Source organism: Thunnus maccoyii, chromosome 13, assembly GCF_910596095.1.
Source record: "Thunnus maccoyii chromosome 13, fThuMac1.1, whole genome shotgun sequence".
Classification (NCBI taxonomy): domain Eukaryota; kingdom Metazoa; phylum Chordata; class Actinopteri; order Scombriformes; family Scombridae; genus Thunnus; species Thunnus maccoyii.
In genome coordinates, this window is record NC_056545.1 from 4,828,792 (window position 1) to 4,852,212 (window position 23,421).

Below are 23,421 nucleotides of genomic sequence, written 5' to 3' on the forward strand. Positions count from 1 at the left end.
AGCTTGTATTCTAAACAAAACTTTATATTTCTAGGAGACTGTGGGATTCACGCTTTTGTATTCATCACAGTTTTCTTCTCTTTTTCTCTTTATTTCTAAAAAAAAAGCCACCTTGATCTAATGGTTGACCTCTCTTGTTTCTGTTTATGTGTTTGGGTTGAGAAGTAACATTGAGGAAGTTACAAATAAGACTTCCAACATGTCTCACATTTGAACTGGATGTCGTCACATTAAAGTTTACCTCTCACACCTCACATATGTTAATGTAATATGGTTTGTGATGTGTTCAGATACAAACATGTGATATTTAATAAGCTACACACTTTATGAAAAGCTCTTTGAGACGTGCATGTAATGTGAGCTGTATGAATAAACTTGACTCAGTGTTTTACAGCTAAGTTAACTTGAGACTAACTCTATGCACCATCCTATCATTGATCCTGTCACTGCAAATGTGTGTGATGTAACACAGCAAGAGTAAAAATAACATAAAAACTGTTTCTGCTTCAGTGAAACAGAAATCTGACTTTTGAGATGATTTACTCGAGTTCTTATTTTAGTAAAGTTTTTCTACCTTTATTGATAACAGGCTGATGTAGATATTATGATGGTTAATTGTGTATCATGATTTATGTTTCAAGAAAACACATAACTGAACTAAATTAATATCCACACCAGGTTTACACGTTCATATTTCATTGTGCATCATCTTTATGTCGGCTGTGTAAAATGAGGATGAATTATCCATCTGGGAGTGAAAAAAGAAAGAGAAGAAAGAGGAAGAAGAGAAAAGAAAGCAGGACAGTAACAACTGAAGCAGATAATGAAGAATGATGATTAATGATGAATTAATAAATTAAACCAAAATAATTAGATAGCAAAGATACATGATGTCATGTAACATGTAGCCTGACTAACATTTGTTTTAGGAGTTGACAAGAACTTGACTAATCATATCTAGCACGACAGAAATTATTTTTTCCTTTTTTATTTTGTTTTGTATTTTTTGCCAGCAGTAATCCTAACTGGTTTGTGTGATTTACAATCATTTGTTTGGTTCAGTTTGATAAAGTGTCCCTTTAGCTGTCAGCCAGCTTTACCCCCAAATCTAAACTTATTTACCTTGAGATTATATGAGACTAATTAAAATCTAATGTAAACTAAATAAATATTTTTAGCTTTGGTAATGTTTGTGAAACCAGCTGTGAAACTGATTAAAGTTGAGTAAATCAGAGTAAATAATAATAAAAAGATAATGATGAGATAATACAAATGAATAAGGCCATAAGGAAAATTTAAGATTCATCTCAGGAATTCATATGAACTTATTCTGAATATACTTTGTTAATATGTTGTTAATAAAGGTTAAACACACAGTATCTCTCTCAAACTGCTCCTCTTCCTGGAATGGATCACAGCTTGATAACTCCTCCTTCTTCTTCCTGCTCTCAAACACAACAAGCTCCACTCTGTCCACACCTGTCCTTGTTCCCTCCCCTTTAGATCTACAGTTTGAAGATGGGTGTAACCAACATGTGGTGAAGTGCAGGAAGCTGTCAGCCTCCATTCACTCCAGAGACACATGCTGTTTAGATCAGAGCTCAAACTAGTTTCATTTCTAAGAAAGTGAAAGTCAGACAGTCATTGACACTGAGAGCTGAAATGGCGCAGCAAGGAGTTCAGCTGGACCGGGAAGCTTTCTCTTGTTCTATCTGTCTGGATCTACTGAAGGATCCGGTGACTATTCACTGTGGACACAGTTACTGCATGAGCTGTATTAAAGGCTTCTGGGATGAAGAGGATGAGAAGAAAATCTACAGCTGCCCTCAGTGCAGACAGACCTTCACACCGAGGCCTGTCCTGGTGAAAAACACCATGTTAGCAGTTTTAGTGGAGCAGCTGAAGAAGACTGGACTCCAAGCTGCTCCTGCTGATCACTGCTATGCTGGACCTGAAGATGTGGCCTGTGATGTCTGCACCGGGAGGAAGCTGAAAGCCTTCAAGTCCTGTCTGAATTGTCCGGCCTCTTACTGTGAGAAACACCTCCAGCCTCACTATGATGTCGCTCCATTAAGGAAACACAAGCTGGTCAACCCCTCCAAGACGCTGCAGGAGAACATCTGCTCTCGTCATGATGAGGTGATGAAGATGTTCTGTCGTAATGATCAGCAGAGTATCTGTTATCTCTGCTCTGTGGATGAACATAAAGGCCACGACACAGTCTCAGCTGCAGCAGAAAGGACTGAGAGGCAGAGAGAGCTCGAGGTGAGTCGACAGAAAATCCAGCAGAGAATCCAGGACAGAGAGAAAGATGTGAAGCTGCTTCAACAGGAGGTGGAGGCCGTCAATCGCTCTGCTGATAAAGCAGTGGAGGACAGTGAGAAGATCTTCACTGAGCTGATCCGTCTCATCCAGAAAAGAAGCTCTGATGTGAAGCAGCAGATCAGATCCCAGCAGGAAACTGAAGTGAGTCGAGTCAAAGAGCTTCAGGAGAAGCTGGAGCAGGAGATCACTGAGCTGAAGAGGAAAGACGCTGAACTGAAGCAGCTCTCACACACAGAGGATCACAACCAGTTTCTACACAACTACCCCTCACTGTCACAACTCAGTGAACCTACAGACTCATCAAGCATCAATATCCGTCCTCTGAAGTACTTTGAGGATGTGACAGCAGCTGTGTCAGAGCTCAGAGATCAACTACAGGACATCCTGAAGGAGAAATGGACAAACATCTCACTGACAGTGACTGAAGTGGACGTTTTACTGTCTAATTCAAAAGCAGAACCCAAGACCAGAGCTGGATTCTTAAAACATTCAAATGAAATCACACTGGATCCAAACACTGCACGCACATATCTGTTATTATCTGAGGGGAACAGAAAAGCAACATTCATGAGGAAAGAACAGTCTTATTCTAGTCACCCAGACAGATTCACTGGACATTGGCAGGTCCTGAGTAGAGAGAGTCTGACTGGACGTTGTTACTGGGAGGTGGAGTGGAGCGGGACAAGAGTTTATGTAGCAGTCGCATACAAGAATATCAGCAGAGCAGGGAATGAAAGTAAATTTGGACGAAATGACAAATCTTGGGCATTACATTGTGACACTAACTGTTATAGGTTTTTGGTTCAACAACATCTCAACTCCCGTCTCAGGTCCTGGTTCCTCCAGAGTAGGAGTGTACCTGGATCACAGAGCAGGTATTCTGTCCTTCTACAGCGTCTCTGAAACCATGACTCTCCTCCACAGAGTCCAGACCACATTCACTCAGCCTCTCTATGCTGGAGTTTGGTTTAATTATTTTGGAGACACAGCTGAGTTCTGTAAACTCAAATAGACAGAAACCATTTCAGACTTCATGTGTCAGATTCTGTGTTGAATTTCTTCATTTTCTTTGTCTCCAGTGTTTCTGAACTGCAGAGATCAGCTGTCAATCAAACTGGGATTATCAACACTTTTTGTAATAATTTCTTTAAATGTCACTTTTTCCTGTGTGTTTTCATCCATGGAGACTATCACTGCTCATGATGATGTTTTAACTTTTACTGACATTTCTTCAGATGAAAATTGAAACTTCTCTTTGTTCTAAATCTTAGTTTAATGTTTGTATTGATGTATTTGTGTGTTGTTGTTTCTCCTCCACTGAGAAAACACCAGACCTTCCTTTATCATAGATATTTTGTTCTCACCACTTTGTACATTTTTATAAAGAGATATACAATAAAACTGTAATTATCCTGATAATAATCAATAAGGAGATCATTTATTATTTTCTTGTACATAGCTGACATTCTGGGTTAAACAAAGTGATTGTGTGGATGAAGTGAATCTGAACATGAAATCATTGAACAAGAGTCATTTAACAGACTTTACTGATTAGATGTGTGAACAAACTGAAGGTTTATATAATGAATAAAGTTCTTTTTCTCAACAATGAACAAAATATTTTCTTTTGTCTTCATTTCAGGATCTTATTAAAAGCTTCTGGAGAAAATGTGAAACTAATATGAGAGTTTATTTGAGGAACTTTTCCTCCTGAAACACAAAAAAGTTCAGTGTTCATGTTTAGAGCAGAAGAACGTTTTTCAGTGAGTCTCTGAACTTTCAACTTTCTTCACTAATTGTCAGAGAAATGAGCAGAGTTTTTATTATTTTTTGTGGATTTACTGTCTTTTTTTTAAATAGGCCTAAAAAAAAATTGGAAAAACTAATAAAATCACAGTGTCTGTATGTGACTGTTTAACTTACTTTGACACATATATTCAAATTTGTCAAGTTTTCCTGTAAACTTACCTACTGGCTGAGACGGCATTCGGCCATGAGGTGCAGTGTACAATTAAGACTTTTCTCCAACTGTGTTTCCTTCTGACCATAACAAATCCCTTTAGTACATTTGGAATTATTTCAACACGGGTTCAGAAATAAAATTGATGATTTAGTCGCTGTTATTGTTATGAGTAGTGCCCTGAATATTTTCATTTATATTACTTAAAAAATGTCTGAGATGGAAACATGTTAGTAACAATATTATCAAAAACATTATTTCCTATGAAATGTAATTCATAGTGAACATGAATTAATGCACTAATCTTTCTTCACAGTTCTGCACCAAAACAGAATAATGGAACAATAACAAAAACCATCAGGGAAACTAATTTAGTTTTGTTCTGTTAACTTTGTTAAATAGTTGTGAATAGTGCAGAGAGCACACTGGCATCTGTGCAGGTAAGGACAACAGCACAGGCCACACCAAACCCCATACTAATGACTGCACTAAAGTGACTAAGCTTAATCAACAATCAATATTATGATTAGTTGAAGCTCTAAATATATTGATCAACAACTATGAGTCTTCCTGTGGGCACCCACACGTGGAGGCTGGTGTATAAACTGATAATGGACAATGAAACACAGCTGTAAAGATATAAAATATGTCTTCATAGGAGAAGTTACAATTGTTGACAAATACTGTACATTAATAAACACTTAAAATGTCCTTATCTGCTTACAACTACATTATAGTGTTTTATAAACCACTTATTAAATGTTTATATACTGACTATAAATGCTAAATAAGGGAACTTAAAGTGTTTTTATTTCAACCTGCGTTAATACATTTTTTGACCACTTGGGGGCAGCAGAACACACTGTAAATATCACTGGCAGAATACAGTATTATCACCTTATACAGTTGATGTGGTGAACATGTTACCAAACAGTTGCCTATTTACTCTTCCAGCAGACAAGAGACAACATTAGCATTCATTTGCAGCCATTTTTCTGTCCTCTTGACAAATGTAAATCCACATTCACTCTCTCTTTAGGTCTGTTTTGGTCTGCAACAACTCCTGAGTAAAAGATGTGTGACTGTAGCTGCTGAATGTTGCTGCTGTGACTGGAAGCAACGTTGTTAAGAACCAAAACAGTAACTTTGTGGACTTTAACACTGAAACAATGAGCTGAAAGAACCTGAAACACTCAGAAGAGCTGAGGGGGACTGCAGAGTCAGCTTATACTTCTCTGTGTGTTTGTTACTTCAACCTCCTTCACATTACACGTGGTCATTTTGTCCATTAATATAGAGATATTGATTAGAGCAGCTTTAAATATACAAACAAGCCCTTTCACATGAGCATTTTATAGTGTAAACATTGGAGCAATTTTACATGTTGGTTTCATCTTTGAGGAAAGCCCCCCAGTCACTTTCCTGTTTAAGAAACAAAGGCAGCCCTCAGTGGGTTATATAGACTTGGTTTCATAGATTCTGTGGCAGCTGGACAAGAAGCTGAGATTATACTCCAGGATTTACCCTGTAGATATAACCCAAACACAACAATTCTGGATGATCCGCTGTTATATTGTGAGTGTTGCAGCAGGTTTACAGCTTGTATTCTAAACAAAACTTTATATTTCTAGGAGACTGTGGGATTCACGCTTTTGTATTCATCACAGTTTTCTTCTCTTTTTCTCTTTATTTCTAAAAAAAAGCCACTTTGATCTAATGGTTGACCTCTCTTGTTTCTGTTTATGTGTTTGGGTTGAAAAGAAACATTGAGGAAGTTATAAATAAGACTTCCAACATGTCTCACATTTGAACTGGATGTCGTCACATTAAAGTTTACCTCTCACACCTCACATATGTTAATGTAATATGGTTTGTGATGTGTTCAGATACAAACATGTGATATTTAATAAGATACACACTTTATGAAAAGCTCTTTGAGACATGCATGTAATGTGAGCTGTATGAATAAACTTGACTCAGTGTTTTACAGCTAAGTTAACTTGAGACTAACTCTATGCACCATCCTATCATTGATCCTGTCACTGCAAATGTGTGTGATGTAACACAGCAAGAGTAAAAATAACATAAAAACTGTTTCTGCTTCAGTGAAACAGAAATCTGACATTTGAGATGATTTACTCGAGTTCTTATTTGAGTAAAATGTTTCCATCTTTACTGATAAATGAGGATGAATTATCCATCTGGGAGTGAAAAAAGAAAGAGAAGAAAGAGGAAGAAGAGAAAAGTAAGCGGAACAGTAAAAACTGAAGCAGATAATGAAGAATGATGACTAATGATGAATTAATAAATTAAGCCAAAAAGTTAGTTAGCAAAGATAAATGATGTCATGTATCTTGTAGCCTGACTAACATTTGTTTTAGGAGTTGACAAGAACTTGACTAATCATATCTAGCAAGACAGAAATCTTTTTTTCCTTTTTTATTTTGTTTTGTATTTTTTGCCAGCAGTAATCCTAACTGGTTTGTTTGATTTACATTCATTTGTTTGGTTCAGTTTGACAAAGTGTCCCTTTAGCTGTCAGCCAGCTTTACCCCCAAATCTAAACTTATTTACCTTCAGATTATATGAGACTAATTAAAATCTAATGTAAACAAAATAAATATTTTTAGTTTTGGTAATGTTTGTGAAACCAGCTGTGAAACTGATTAAAGTTGAGTAAATCAGAGTAAATAATAATAAAAAGATAATGATGAGATAATACAAATGAATAAGGCCATGAGGAAAATTTAAAAGATTCATTTCATGAATTCATATGAACTCATTCTGAATATACTTTGTGAATATGCTGTTAATAAAGGTTAAACACACAGTATCTCTCTCAAACGGCTCCTCTTCCTGGAATGAATCGCAGCTTGATAACTCCTCCTTCTTCTTCCTGCTCTCAAACACGACAAGCTCCACTCTGTCCACACATGTCCTTGTTCCCTCCCCTTTAGATCTACAGTTTGAAGATGGGTGTAACCAACATGTGGTGAAGTGCAGGAAGCTGTCAGCCTCCATTCACTCCAGAGACACATGATGTTTAGATCCGAGCTCAAACTAGTTTCACTTCTAAGAAAGTGAAAGTCAGACAGTCATTGACACTGAGAGCTGAAATGTCGCAGCAAGGAGTTCAGTTGGACCGGGAAGCTTTCTCTTGTTCTATCTGTCTGGATCTACTGAAGGACCCGGTGACTATTCACTGTGGACACAGTTACTGCATGAGCTGTATTAAAGGCTTCTGGGATGAAGAGGATGAGAAGAAAATCTACAGCTGCCCTCAGTGCAGACAGACCTTCACACCGAGGCCTGTCCTGGTGAAAAGCACCATGTTAGCAGTTTTAGTGGAGCAGCTGAAGAAGACTGGACTCCAAGCTGCTCCTGCTGATCACTGCTATGCTGAACCTGAAGATGTGGCCTGTGATTTCTGCACTGGGAGGAAGCTGAAAGCCTTCAAGTCCTGTCTGAATTGTCCAGCGTCTTACTGTGAGAAACACCTCCAGCCTCACTATGATGTCACTCCATTAAGGAAACACAAGCTGGTTGACCCCTCCAAGACGCTGCAGGAGAACATCTGCTCTCGTCATGATGAGGTGATGAAGATGTTCTGCCGTACTGATCAGCAGAGTATCTGTTATCTCTGCTCTGTGGATGGACATAAAGGCCACGACACAGTCTCAGCTGCAGCAGAAAGGACTGAGAGGCAGAGAGAGCTCGAGGTGAGTCGACAGAAAATCCAGCAGAGAATCCAGGACAGAGAGAAAGATGTGAAGCTGCTTCAACAGGAAGTGGAGGCCGTCAATCGCTCTGCTGATAAAGCAGTGGAGGACAGTGAGAAGATCTTCACTGAGCTGATCCGTCTCATCCAGAAAAGAAGCTCTGATGTGAAGCAGCAGATCAGATCCCAGCAGGAAACTGAAGTGAGTCGAGTCAAAGAGCTTCAGGAGAAGCTGGAGCAGGAGATCACTGAGCTGAAGAGGAAAGACGCTGAACTGAAGCAGCTCTCACACACAGAGGATCACAACCAGTTTCTACACAACTACCCCTCACTGTCACAACTCAGTGAACCTACAGACTCATCAAGCATCGATATCCGTCCTCTGAGATACTTTGAGGATGTGGCAGCAGCTGTGTCAGAGCTCAGAGATCAACTACAGGACGTCCTGAAGGAGAAATGGACAAACATCTCACTGACAGTGACTGAAGTGGACGTTTTACTGTCACAACCAGAACCCAGGACCAGAGCTGGATTCTTTAAATATTCACGTGAAATCACACTGGATCCAAACACTGCACACATAAATCTGTTATTATCTGAGGGGAACAGAAAAGCAACATCCATTAAAGAAAAACAGTCTTATTCGAGTCACCCAGACAGATTCACTGGATGTTGGCAGGTCCTGAGTAGAGAGAGTCTGACTGGACATTGTTACTGGGAGGTGGAGTGGAAAGGGACGGATGTTTATGTAGCAGTCGCATACAAGAATGTCAGCAGAAGAGGGATTAGATTTGGACACAATGACAAATCTTGGGCGTTAGATTGTGACACTGACAGTTATAAGTTTTGGTTCAACAACATCTCAACTCCCGTCTCAGGTCCTCGGTCCTCCAGAGTAGGAGTGTACCTGGATCACAGAGCAGGTATTCTGTCCTTCTACAGCATCTCTGAAACCATGACTCTCCTCCACAGAGTCCAGACCACATTCACTCAGCCTCTCTATGCTGGAGTTTGGCTTGGCCAGTCTTGTGGAGACTCAGCTGAGTTCTGTAAACTAAAATAGACAGAAACCATTTCAGACTTCATGTGTCAGATTCTGTGTTGAATTTCTTGAATGTTTTAACTTTTACTGACATTTCTTCAGATGAAAATTTAAACTTCTCTTTGTTCTAAATCTTAGTTTAATGTTTGTATTGATGTATTTGTGTGTTGTTGTTTCTCCTCCACTGAGAAAACACCAGACCTTCCTTTATCATAGATATTTTGTTCTCACCACTTTGTACATTTTTATAAAGAAATGTACAATAAAACTGTAATTATCCTGATAATAATCAATAAGGAGATCATTATTTTCTTGTACATAGCTGACATTCTGGGTTAAACAAAGTGATTGTGTGGATGAAGTGAATCTGAACATGAAATCATTGAACAAGAGTCATTTAACAGACTTTACTGATTAGATGTGTGAACAAACTGAAGGTTTATATAATGAATAAAGTTCTTTCTCTCAACAATGAACAAAGTATTTTCTTTTGTCTTCATTTCTGGATCTTATTAAAAGCTTCTGGAGAAAATGTGAAACTAATATGAGAGTTTATTTGAGGCACTTTTCCTCCTGAAACACAACAAAGTTCAGTGTTCATGTTTAGAGCAGAAGAACGTTTTTCAGTGAGTCTCTGAACTTTCAACTTTCTTCACTGTCAGAGAAATGAGCAGAGTTTTCATCATTTTTTGTGGACTTAGTGTCTTTTTTTTAAAACAGACCTAGAAAAATTGGAAAAAATAATGAGATCAAAGCGTCTGTATGTAACTGTTTAACTTACTTTGACACATATATTCAAATTTATCAAGTTTTCCTGTAAACTTACCTACTGGCTGAGACGGCATTCGGCCATGAGGTGCAGTGTACAATTAAGACTTTTCTCCAACTGTGTTTCCTTCTGACCATAACAAATCCCTTTAGTACATTTGGAATTATTTCAACACGGGTTCAGAAATAAAATTGATGATTTAGTCGCTGTTATTGTTATGAGTAGTGCCCTGAATATTTTCATTTATATCACTTACAAAATGTCTGAGATGGAAACATGTTGGTAACAATATTATCAAAAACATTATTTCCTATGAAATGTAATTCATAGTGAACATGAATTAATGCACTAATCTTTCTTCACAGTTCTGCACCAAAACAGAATAATGGAACAATAACAAAAACCATCAGGGAAACTAATTTAGTTTTGTTCTGTTAACTTTGTCAAATAGTTGTGAATAGTGCAGAGAGCACACTGGCATCTGTGCAGGTAAGGACAACAGCACAGGCCACACCAAACCCCATACTAATGACTGCACTAAAGTGACTAAGCTTAATCAACAATAAACATTATGATTAGTTGCAGCTCTAAATATATTGATCAACAACTATGAGTCTTCCTGTGGGCACCCATACGTGGAGGCTGGTGTATAAACTGATAATGGACAATGAAACACAGCTGTAAAGATATAAAATATGTCTTCATAGGAGAAGTTACAATTGTTGACAAATACTGTACATTAATAAACACTTGAAATGTCCTTATCTACTTACAACTACATTATGGTGTTTTATAAACCACTTATTAAATGTTTATATACTGATTATAAATGTTAAATAAGGGAAGTTAAAGTGATTTTCTCTTCAATCTGCGTTAATACATTTTTTGACCACTTGGGGGCAGCAGAACACACTGTAAACATCACTGGCAGAATACAGTATTATCACCTTATACAGTTGATGTGGTGAACATGTTACCAAACAGTTGCCTATTTACTCATCCAGCAGACAAGAGACAACATTAGCATTCATTTGCAGCCATTTTTCTGTCCTCTTGACAAATGTAAATCCACATTCACTCTCTTTTTAGGTCTGTTTTGGTCTGCAACAACTCCTGAGTAAAAGATGTGTGACTGTAGCTGCTGAATGTTGCTGCTGTGGCTGGAAGCAACGTTGTTAAGAACCAAAACAGTAACTTTGTGGACTTTAACACTGAAACGATGAGCTGAAAGAAGCTGAAACACTCAGAAGAGCTGAGGGGGACTGCAGAGTCAGCTTATAATTCTCTGTGTGTTTGTTACTTCAACCTCCTTCACATTACACGTGGTCATTTTATCCATTAATATACAGATATTGATTAGAGCAGCTTTAAATATACAAACAAGCCCTTTCACATGAGCATTTCATAGTGTAAACATTGGAGCAATTTTACATGTTGGTATCATCTTTGAGGAAAGCCCCCCAGTCACTTTCCTGTTTAATAAACAAAGGCAGCCCTCAGTGGGTTATATAGACTTGGTTTCATAGATTCTGTGGCAGCTGGACAAGAAGCTGAGATTATACTCTAGTATTTACACTGTAGATATAACCCAAACACAACAATTCTGGATGATCCACTGTTATATTGTGAGTGTTGCAGCAGGTTTACAGCTTGTATTCTAAACAAAACTTTATATTTCTAGGAGACTGTGGGATTCACGCTTTTGTATTCATCACAGTTTTCTTCTCTTTTTCTCTTTATTTCTAAAAAAAAAGCCACTTTGATCTAATGGTTGACCTCTCTTGTTTCTGTTTATGTGTTTGGGTTGAGAAGAAACATTGAGGAAGTTATAAATAAGACTTCCAACATGTCTCATGTTTGAACTGGATGTCGTCACATTAAAGTTTACCTCTCACACCTCACATATGTTAATGTAATATGGTTTGTGATGTGTTAAGATACAAACATGTGATATTTAATAAGCTACACACTTTATGAAAAGCTCTTTGAGACGTGCATGTAATGTGAGCTGTATGAATAAACTTGACTCAGTGTTTTACAGCTAAGTTAACTTGAGACTAACTCTATGCACCATCCTATCATTGATCCTGTCACTGCAAATGTGTGTGATGTAACACAGCAAGAGTAAAAATAACATAAAAACTGTTTCTGCTTCAGTGAAACAGAAATCTGACATTTGAGATGTTTTACTCGAGTTCTTATTTGAGTAAAATGTTTCCATCTTTATTGATAACAGGCTGATGTAGATATTATGATGGTTAATTGTGTATCATGATTTATGTTTCAGGAAAACACATAACTGAACTAAATTAATATCCACACCAGGTTTACACGTTCATATTTCATTGTGCATCATCTTCATGTCGGCTGTGTAAAATGAGGATGAATTATCCATCTGTGAGTGAAAAAAGAAAGAGAAGAAAGAGGAAGAAGAGAAAAGAAAGCAGGACAGTAAAAGCTGAAGCAGATAATGAAGAATGATGATTAATGATGAATTAATAAATTAAACCAAAATAATTAGATAGCAAAGATACATGATGTCATGTAACATGTAGCCTGACTAACATTTGTTTTAGGAGTTGACAAGAACTTGACTAATCATATCTAGCACGACAGAAGTTGTTTTTTCCTTCTTTATTTTGTTTTGTATTTTTTGCCAGCAGTAATCCTAACTGGTTTGTGTGATTTACAATCATTTGTTTGGTTCAGTTTGATAAAGTGTCCCTTTAACTGTCAGCCAGCTTTACCCCCAAATCTAAACTTATTTACCTTGAGATTATATGAGACTAATTAAAATCTAATGTAAACTAAATAAATATTTTTAGCTTTGGTAATGTTTGTGAAACCAGCTGTGAAACTGATTAAAGTTGAGTAAATCAGAGTAAAGAATAATAAAAAAAATAATGATGAGATAATACAAATGAAAAAGGCCATGAGGAAAATTTAAAAGATTAATCTCAGGAATTCATATGAACTCATTCTGAATATACTTTGTTAATATGTTGTTAATAAAGGTTAAACACACAGTATCTCTCTCAAATGGCTCCTCTTCCTGGAATGAATCGCAGCTTGATAACTCCTCCCTCTTCTTCCTGCTCTCAAACACAACAAGCTCCACTCTGTCCACACCTGTCCTTGTTCCCTCCCCTTTAGATCTACAGTTTGAAGATGGGTGTAACCAACATGTGGTGAAGTGCAGGAAGCTGTCAGCCTCCATTCACTCCAGAGACACATGCTGTTTAGATCAGAGCTCAAACTAGTTTCATTTCTAAGAAAGTGAAAGTCAGACAGTCATTGACACTGAGAGCTGAAATGGCGCAGCAAGGAGTTCAGCTGGACCGGGAAGCTTTCTCTTGTTCTATCTGTCTGGATGTACTGAAGGATCCGGTGGCTATTCACTGTGGACACAGTTACTGCATGAGCTGTATTAAAGGCTTCTGGGATGAAGAGGATGAGAAGAAAATCTACAGCTGCCCTCAGTGCAGACAGACCTTCACACCGAGGCCTGTCCTGGTGAAAAACACCATGTTAGCAGTTTTAGTGGAGCAGCTGAAGAAGACTGGACTCCAAGCTGCTCCTGCTGATCACTGCTATGCTGGACCTGAAGATGTGGCCTGTGATTTCTGTACTGGGAGGAAGCTGAAAGCTCTCAAGTCCTGTCTGGTGTGTCTGGCCTCTTACTGTGAGAAACACCTCCAGCCTCACTATGATGTTGTTCCATTAAAGAAACACAAGCTGGTCGACCCCACCAAGACACTGCAGGAGAACATCTGCTCTCGTCATGATGAGGTGATGAAGATGTTCTGTCGTACTGATCAGCAGAGTATCTGTTATCTCTGCTCTGTGGATGAACATAAAGGTCACGACACAGTCTCAGCTGCAGCAGAAAGGACTGAGAGGCAGAGAGAGCTCGAGGTGAGTCGACAGAAAATCCAGCAGAGAATCCAGGACAGAGAGAAAGATGTGAAGCTGCTTCAACAGGAATTGAAGGCCGTCAATCGCTCTGCTGATAAAGCAGTGGAGGACAGTGAGAAGATCTTCACTGAGCTGATCCGTCTCATTCAGAAAAGAAGCTCTGATGTGAAGCAGCAGATCAGATCCCAGCAGGAAACTGAAGTGAGTCGAGTCAAAGAGCTTCAGGAGAAGCTGGAGCAGGAGATCACTGAGCTGAAGAGGAAAGATGTTGAACTGAAGCAGCTCTCACACACAGAGGATCACACCCAGTTTCTACACAACTACCCTTCACTGTCACAACTCAGTGAACCTACAGACTCATCAAGCATCAATATCTGTCCTCTGAGATACTTTGAGGATGTGACAGCAGCTGTGTCAGAGCTCAGAGATCAACTACAGGACATCCTGAAGGAGAAATGGACAAACATCTCACTGACAGTGACTGAAGTGGACGTTTTACTGTCTAATTCAAAAGCAGAACCCAAGACCAGAGCTGGATTCTTAAAATATTCAAATGAAATCACACTGGATCCAAACACTGCACACACATGGCTGTTATTATCTGAGGGGAACAGAAAAGCAACATCCATGAGGGAAGAACAGTCTTATTCTAGTCACCCAGACAGATTCACTAATTGGTGGCAGGTCCTGAGTAGAGAGAGTCTGACTGGACGTTGTTACTGGGAGGTGGAGTGGAGCGGGACAGAAGTTTATGTAGCAGTTGCATACAAGAATATCAGCAGAGCAGGGATTAGATTTGGAGAAAATGACAAATCTTGGGCGTTAGATTGTGACACTAACTGTAATAGGTTTTTGTTCAATAACATCTCAACTCCCGTCTCAGGTCCTCGGTCCTCCAGAGTAGGAGTGTACCTGGATCACAGAGCAGGTATTCTGTCCTTCTACAGCGTCTCTGAAACCATGACTCTCCTCCACAGAGTCCAGACCACATTCACTCAGCCTCTCTATGCTGGAGTTTGGCTTGGTAATCCTTATGGAGGCAGTGCTGAGTTCTGTAAACTCAAATAGACAGAAACCATTTCAGACTTCATGTGTCAGATTCTGTGTTGAATTTCTTCATTTTCTTTGTCTCCAGTGTTTCTGAACTGCAGAGATCAGCTGTCAATCAAACTGGGATTATCAACACTTTTTTGTAATAATTTCTTTAAATGTCACTTTTTCCTGTGTGTTTTCATCCATGGAGACTATCACTGCTCATGACGATGTTTTAACTTTTACTGACATTTCTTCAGATGAAAATTGAAACTTCTCTTTGTTCTAAATCTTAGTTTAATGTTTGTATTGATGTATTTGTGTGTTGTTGTTTCTCCTCCACTGAGAAAACACCAGACCTTCCTTTATCATAGATATATTGTTCTCACCACTTTGTACTTTTTATAAAGAAATATACAATAAAACTGTAACTATCCTGATAATAATCAATAAGGAGATCATTTATTATTTTCTTGTACATAGCTGACATTCTGGGTTAAACAAAGTGATTGTGTGGATGAAGTGAATCTGAACATGAAATCATTGAACAAGAGTCATTTAACAGACTTTACTGATTAGATGTGTGAACAAACTGAAGGTTTATATCATGAATAAAGTTCTTTCTCTCAACAATGAACAAAGTATTTTCTTTTGTCTTCATTTCTGGATCTTATTAAAAGCTTCTGGAGAAAATGTGAAACTAATATGAGAGTTTATTTGAGGCACTTTTCCTCCTGAAACACAACAAAGTTCAGTGTTCATGTTTAGAGCAGAAGAACGTTCAGTGAGTCTCTGAACTTTCAACTTTCTTCACTAATTGTCAGAGAAATGAGCAGAGTTTTTATCATTTTTTGTGGACTTAGTGTCTTTTTTTTTAAAACAGACCTAGAAAAATTGGAAAAAATAATGAGATCAAAGCGTCTGTATGTAACTGTTTAACTTACTTTGACACATATATTCAAATTTGTCAAGTTTTCCTGTAAACTTACCTACTGGCTGAGACGGCATTCGGCCATGAGGTGCAGTGTACAATTAAGACTTTTCTCCAACTGTGTTTCCTTCTGACCATAACAAATCCCTTTAGTACATTTGGAATTATTTCAACACGGGTTAAGAAATAAAATTGCTGATTTAGTCGCTGTTATTGTTATGAGTAGTGCCCTGAATATTTTCATTTATATTACTTAAAAAATGTCTGAGATGGAAACATATTATTAACAATATTATCAAAAACATTATTTCCTATGAAATGTAATTCATAGTGAACATGAATTAATGCACTAATCTTTCTTCACAGTTCTGCACCAAAACAGAATAATGGAACAATAACAAAAACCATCAGGGAAACTAATTTAGTTTTGTTCTGTTAACTTTGTTAAATAGTTGTGAATAGTGCAGAGAGCACACTGGCATCTGTGCAGGTGAGGACAACAGCACAGGCCACACCAAACCCCGTACTAATGACTGCACTAAAGTGACTAAACTTAATCAACAATAAACATTATGATTAGTTGCAGCTCTAAATATATTGATCAACAACTATGAGTCTTCCTGTGGGCACCCATACGTGGAGGCTGGTGTATAAACTGATAATGGACAATGAAACACAGCTGTAAAGATATAAAATATGTCTTCATAGGAGAAGTTACAATTGTTGACAAATACTGTACATTAATAAACACTTGAAATGTCCTTATCTACTTACAACTACATTATGGTGTTTTATAAACCACTTATTAAATGTTTATATACTGATTATAAATGTTAAATAAGGGAAGTTAAAGTGATTTTCTCTTCAATCTGCGTTAATACATTTTTTGACCACTTGGGGGCAGCAGAACACACTGTAAACATCACTGGCAGAATACAGTATTATCACCTTATACAGTTGATGTGGTGAACATGTTACCAAACAGTTGCCTATTTACTCATCCAGCAGACAAGAGACAACATTAGCATTAATTTGCAGCCATTTTTCTGTCCTCTTGACAAATGTAAATCCACATTCACTCTCTTTTTAGGTCTGTTTTGGTCTGGCAACGACTCCTGAGTAAAAGATGTGTGACTGTAGCTGCTGAATGTTGCTGCTGTGGCTGGAAGCAACGTTGGTAAGAACCAAAACAGTAACTTTGTGGACTTTAACACTGAAACAATGAGCTGAAAGAAGCTGAAACACTCAGAAGAGCTGAGGGGGACTGCAGAGTCAGCTTATAATTCTCTGTGTGTTTGTTACTTCAACCTCCTTCACATTACACATGGTCATTTTATCCATTAATATACAGATATTGATCAGAGCAGCTTTAAATATACAAACAAGCCCTTTCACATGAGCATTTCATAGTGTAAACATTGGAGCAATTTTACATGTTGGTGTCATCTTTGAGGAAAGCCCCCCAGTCACTTTCCTGTTTAAGAAACAAAGGCAGCCCTCAGTGGGTTATATAGACTTGGTTTCATAGATTCTGTGGCAGCTGGACAAGAAGCTGAGATTATACTCTAGTATTTACACTGTAGATATAACCCAAACACAACAATTCTTTATGATCCACTGTTATATTGTGAGTGTTGCAGCAGGTTTACAGCTTGTATTCTAAACAAAACTTTATATTTCTAGGAGACTGTGGGATTCACGCTTTTGTATTCATCACAGTTTTCTTCTCTTTTTCTCTTTATTTCTAAAAAAAAGCCACTTTGATCTAATGGTTGACCTCTCTTGTTTCTGTTTATGTGTTTGGGTTGAGAAGAAACATTGAGGAAGTTACAAATAAGACTTCCAACATGTCTCACATTTGAACTGGATGTCGTCACATTAAAGTTTACCTCTCACACCTCACATATGTTAATGTAATATGGTTTGTGATGTGTTAAGATACAAACATGTGATATTTAATAAGCTACACACTTTATGAAAAGCTCTTTGAGACGTGCATGTAATGTGAGCTGTGTGAATAAACTTGACTCAGTGTTTTACAGCTAAGTTAACTTGAGACTAACTCTATGCACCATCCTATCATTGATCCTGTCACTGCAAATGTGTGTGATGTAACACAGCAAGAGTAAAAATAACATAAAAACTGTTTCTGCTTCAGTGAAACAGAAATCTGACATTTGAGATGATTTACTCGAGTTCTTATTTGAGTAAAGTTTTTCTACCTTTATTGATAACAGGCTGATGTAGATATTATGATGGTTAATTGTGTATCATGATTTATGTTTCAGGAAAACACATAACTGAACTAAATTAATATCCACACCAGGTTTACACGTTCATATTTCATTGTGCATCATCTTCATGTCGGCTGTGTAAAATGAGGATGAATTATCCATCTGGGAGTGAAAAAAGAAAGAGAAGAAAGAGGAAGAAGAGAAAAGAAAGCAGGACAGTAAAAGCTGAAGCAGATAATGAAGAATGATGATTAATGATGAATTAATAAATTAAACCAAAATAATTAGATAGCAAAGATACATGATGTCATGTAACATGTAGCCTGACTAACATTTGTTTTAGGAGTTGACAAGAACTTGACTAATCATATCTAGCAAGACAGAAATTGTTTTTTCCTTTTTTATTTTGTTTTGTATTTTTTGCCAGCAGTAATCCTAACTGGTTTGTGTGATTTACATTCATTTGTTTGGTTCAGTTTGATAAAGTGTCCCTTTAGCTGTCAGCCAGCTTTACCCCCAAATCTAAACTTATTTACCTTCAGATTATATGAGACTAATTAAAATCTAATGTAAACTAAATAAATATTTTTAGCTTTGATAATGTTTGTTTAACCAGCTGTGAAACTGATTAAAGTTGAGTAAATCAGAGTAAATAATAATAAAAAGATAATGATGAGATAATACAAATGAATAAGGCCATGAGGAAAATTTAAAAGATTCATCTCAGGAATTCATATGAACTTATTCTGAATATACTTTGTTAATATGTTGTTAATAAAGGTTAAACACACAGTATGTCTCTCAAACTGCTCCTCTTCCTGGAATGGATCGCAGCTTGATAACTCCTCCTTCTTCTTCCTGCTCTCAAACACAACAAGCTCCACTCTGTCCACACCTGTCCTTGTTCCCTCCCCTTTAGATCTACAGTTTGAAGATGGGTGTAACCAACATGTGGTGACGTGCAGGTGTGATAAAAGAATGATGCACTAAAAGGGCCATACAAGCTTAAAAAGGACAGTACACTTAAAATGCTGTGATAAGGTTAAAAAGATCATAGTCATGAGAAACAATTTATAAGATGTGTTTAAAATGGGTTAAAAAAAGTAGGAATTCATTATGTCAAAAGAGGTTAAAATTTTAAAAGGTCTTTAATTAATTCATTGTTCATTTCATCCTTTATTGTCAGAGGTTCAGCTATAATTGTATTATCAGTGATCCGCAAAGTAGTCTTAATCTACCAGCGTGAGATCGATTGCTTTTGTCTCCACCCACGTATCCAGGGGAACTCGCGGTGTTTTCTTCATTCGAGTAAACGCTCTCACTGAAGAAATCACTCGTATCACTCTTGTGATTATTTCTCCCCGTTTCAGGTATGTTGTCGGCATTTGACACTATTAAGGTGGTTGTAATAATTTTTCTAATATGTTTGAGTGTCAAGTGAATGTATGTGTAACATTTCAAGTGAGTTAAAGTAAAGTTTGCCGAGTATGGTAAAGTGTCTGGCGAGCTAGCTCCCGCTTGTTAGCAGAGTTCAACCCGTAACTACGCCAATTGCTTCCGCCATTTTGTGAATCCAATTGTCTACATATGCAGATGTATTTTACACAGTTTTTCTATATTGTCTATTTAGTAACTTTTATAAGGTTATGAGAGGTTACTGAGTTACAGCAGTATATTATTTACCAGTAACAGTAGAGAGAATAGGAATTATGTCTCAAAGAAATACTGAATATTTGTGTAACTTGAATAGGGTATGTATGCTACTGTAACCAGCCTGTTAAGCAGGGTAGCCTATGTTTATTTGTAGATTGTGTATATGTTCAATTATTCATTCGAGTAAACGCTCTCACTGAAGAAATCACTCGTATCACTCTTGTGATTATTTCTCCCCGTTTCAGGGGCGTAACACAGGAAGCTGTCAGCCTCCATTCACTCCAGAGACACACGCTGTTTAGATCAGAGCTCAAACTAGTTTCATTTCTAAGAAAGTGAAAGTCAGACAGTCATTGACACCGAGAGCTGAAATGGCGCAGCAAGGAGTTCAGCTGGACCGGGAAGCTTTCTCTTGTTCTATCTGTCTGGATCTACTGAAGGATCCGGTGACTATTCACTGTGGACACAGTTACTGCATGAGCTGTATTAAAGGCTTCTGGGATGAAGAGGATGAGAAGAAAATCTACAGCTGCCCTCAGTGCAGACAGACCTTCACACCGAGGCCTGTCCTGGTGAAAAACACCATGTTAGCACTTTTAGTGGAGCAGCTGAAGAAGACTGGACTCCAAGCTGCTCCTGCTGATCACTGCTATGCTGAACCTGAAGATGTGGCCTGTGATTTCTGCACTGGGAGGAAGCTGAAAGCCTTCAAGTCCTGTCTGAATTGTCCAGCCTCTTACTGTGAGAAACACCTCCAGCCTCACTATGATGTCGCTCCATTAAGGAAACACAAGCTGGTCAACCCCTCCAAGACGCTGCAGGAGAACATCTGCTCTCGTCATGATGAGGTGATGAAGATGTTCTGCCGTACTGATCAGCAGAGTATCTGTTCTCTCTGCTCTGTGGATGAACATAAAGGCCACGACACAGTCTCAGCTGCAGCAGAAAGGACTGAGAGGCAGAGAGAGCTCGAGGTGAGTCAACAAAACATCCAGCAGAGAATCCAGGACAGAGAGAAAGATGTGAAGCTGCTTCAACAGGAAGTGGAGGCCTTCAATCGCTCTGCTGATAAAGCAGTGGAGGACAGTGAGAAGATCTTCACTGAGCTGATCCGTCTCATCCAGAAAAGAAGCTCTGATGTGAAGCAGCAGATCAGATCCCAGCAGGAAACTGAAGTGAGTCGAGTCAAAGAGCTTCAGGAGAAGCTGGAGCAGGAGATCACTGAGCTGAAGAGGAAAGATGTTGAACTGAAGCAGCTCTCACACACAGAGGATCACAACCAGTTTCTACACAACTACCCCTCACTGTCACAACTCAGTGAACCTACAGACTCATCAAGCATCAATATCCGTCCTCTGAGATACTTTGAGGATGTGACAGCAGCTTGGTCAGAGCTCAGAGATCAACTACAGGACATCCTGAAGGAGAAATGGACAAACATCTCACTGACAGTGACTGAAGTGGACGTTTTACTGTCTAATTCAAAAGCAGAACCCAAGACCAGAGCTGGATTCTTAAAATATTCAAATGAAATCACACTGGATCCAAACACTGCACACACATGGCTGTTATTATCTGAGGGGAACAGAAAAGCAACATCCATGAGGGAAGAACAGTCTTATTCTAGTCACCCAGACAGATTCACTAATTGGTGGCAGGTCCTGAGTAGAGAGAGTCTGACTGGACGTTGTTACTGGGAGGTGGAGTGGAGCGGGACAGAAGTTTATGTAGCAGTTGCATACAAGAATATCAGCAGAGCAGGGATTAGATTTGGAGAAAATGACAAATCTTGGGCATTACATTGTGACACTAACTGTTATAGGTTTTTGGTTCAACAACATCTCAACTCCCGTCTCAGGTCCTCGGTCCTCCAGAGTAGGAGTGTACCTGGATCACAGAGCAGGTATTCTGTCCTTCTACAGCGTCTCTGAAACCATGACTCTCCTCCACAGAGTCCAGACCACATTCACTCAGCCTCTCTATGCTGGAGTTTGGCTTGGTAATCCTTATGGAGGCAGTGCTGAGTTCTGTAAACTCAAATAGACAGAAACCATTTCAGACTTCATGTGTCAGATTCTGTGTTGAATTTCTTCATTTTCTTTGTCTCCAGTGTTTCTGAACTGCACAGAGATCACCTGTCAATCAAACTGGGATTGTCAACACTTTTTTGAAATAATTCCTGTATATGTCACTTTTTCCTGTGTGTTTTTATCCGCATACGCAGAGTACGCAGAGCGCGTGAGGCCTCAAGTAACAGGCGGTGGCCCCCAAAATTAACGCTCAGTAGGGGCCCGCTGGGGACGTAGCGCTCGACCCCGCGGGTGCAGCAGGAATGGGAGGACTAAACTCTTTCAGCTTATTCTATTCATTCTCTATGGTAGTTCTTATCACTATGGGTGTAATACCCCCTCCCACCACAATGTGTCTTGCAATGGCAGCTTGGCGCTGTCCGTTTTTCTGCTCGTTAACTCTGCGGAAAGTGAAGACCGCAGAAGCAGCGATTCAAAGTTTATGACTAACTTCGCTGAAAACTTTATCCAAAATATGAAATATTCGCGTCTTTTTATGTTTATGGTGAATAAAACTTGCCAGACAAAGTTTCAGCCTACTGAGGCTCATTAAGAGCTATTTGCCTTCGTGTGTGGATGAGGCCAAACTATCCAACCTCACTTTGCTGTGTGTTGAGCGGGACATAAACACTAATAAGGACTAAGTGGTTGGCAGGTTTGCCACCATAAAGGAGAAGAGGATTAAGTTTTAAAAGGGACCGTGAATTGTACAAAGTTTGTTAAATACACAAATGGACTAACGTTACTCGAAACTACAGCAGTCTAAGCAGGGACAACAACTGGTGGGTGAAACATCCATAATTAGTCTTTATTAACTTAAAAGTTGGTTATGAAGAAATCAGTCATAATGTTAGATTAATGTGTTGGTTAACTCCAGCACCTGCCTGTGGTGTTGTAGACTGTCCACTTTGTATTTGAATAGGACTTGTAGTGTTGTAGCCCGCTGTGTCTATTTTATGTTTGTTATTCCCCTGTTAGAAAGACATGGTACTGAGACAGAGCACCTGGCTTGTCGCTGTCTATTGGTGGTGGTGGTGCTGAACTGTTCGTCGGTCGGTGTATGTAGAGCAGCACATGCTGTCCTCAGTGCTGAAACATTTCACTGTATGTTTCCTGAGACATAAGCTTGCATGGCTCAATAACAATTTGTGATTATGAATAGGGTATATTAGCTATTTTACAATTGCACATTTTAAAAGACTGTTTTAGAAAAGCCCCTGAGAATGCTTCACCCCCTCTGTGCTGACAGTCTAGCTCCGCTCCTGAATGAGGCATAATGGCAAGTAAGAGACAACATTAATCTCTGAAAAACAGCTGAAAAACGGAAGAAGAGAAAACTGGGCCCCTATGACCAATTATGCTTAGGTCCTCCAAATGGTTAAGAGCGGCCCTGACTGCTCATGACAACGTTTTAGCTTTTACTGACATTTCTTCAGATGAAAATTTAAACTTCTCTTTGTTCTAAATCTTAGTTTAATGTTCGTATTGATGTATTTGTGTGTTGTTGTTTCTCCTCCACTGAGAAAACACCAGACCTTCCTTTATCATAGATATTTTGTTCTCACCACTTTGTACATTTTTATAAAGAAATGTACAATAAAACTGTAACTATCCTGATAATAATCAATAAGGAGATCATTTATTATTTTCTTGTACATAGCTGACATTCTGGGTTAAACAAAGTGATTGTGTGGATGAAGTGAATCTGAACATGAAATCATTGAACAAGAGTCATTTAACAGACTTTACTGATTAGATGTGTGAACAAACTGA

The 23,421-nt window shown here is 38.5% G+C and overlaps 2 protein-coding genes and 1 pseudogene across 2 annotated transcripts; all 3 read left to right on the plus strand.

Moving 5' to 3' along the window:
• The first annotated feature begins 1,543 nt into the window (after positions 1-1,543).
• LOC121910897 (tripartite motif-containing protein 16-like) lies at positions 1,544-9,151 on the plus strand. Its single transcript, XM_042432281.1, has 2 exons — positions 1,544-3,085; positions 8,813-9,151. Exons 1-2 carry the CDS (start codon positions 1,663-1,665, stop codon positions 9,064-9,066), a joined length of 1,677 nt encoding a protein of 558 aa, XP_042288215.1. The 5' UTR covers positions 1,544-1,662; the 3' UTR covers positions 9,067-9,151.
• Positions 9,152-12,755: 3,604 nt separating this feature from the next.
• Positions 12,756-14,853, plus strand: LOC121910898 (tripartite motif-containing protein 16-like). Its single transcript, XM_042432282.1, has one exon. The coding sequence runs from the start codon at positions 13,127-13,129 to the stop codon at positions 14,795-14,797; it is 1,671 nt and encodes a 556-aa protein (XP_042288216.1). The 5' UTR covers positions 12,756-13,126; the 3' UTR covers positions 14,798-14,853.
• A 5,097-nt stretch (positions 14,854-19,950) lies between these two features.
• Positions 19,951-23,269, plus strand: LOC121910549 (annotated as a pseudogene).
• The last annotated feature ends 152 nt before the right edge of the window (positions 23,270-23,421 follow it).

Coding starts and splice junctions, on each gene's coding strand:
- LOC121910898 (XM_042432282.1), top strand. CDS start 13,127: ATGGCGCAGCAAGGAGTTCAGCTGGACCGGGAAGCTTTCTCTTGTTCT.
- LOC121910897 (XM_042432281.1), top strand. CDS start 1,663: ATGGCGCAGCAAGGAGTTCAGCTGGACCGGGAAGCTTTCTCTTGTTCT. Junction 3,086..8,812: donor ATTTGGACGAAATGACAAAT/CTTGGGCATTAC, acceptor ACAATGACAAAT/CTTGGGCGTTAGATTGTGAC.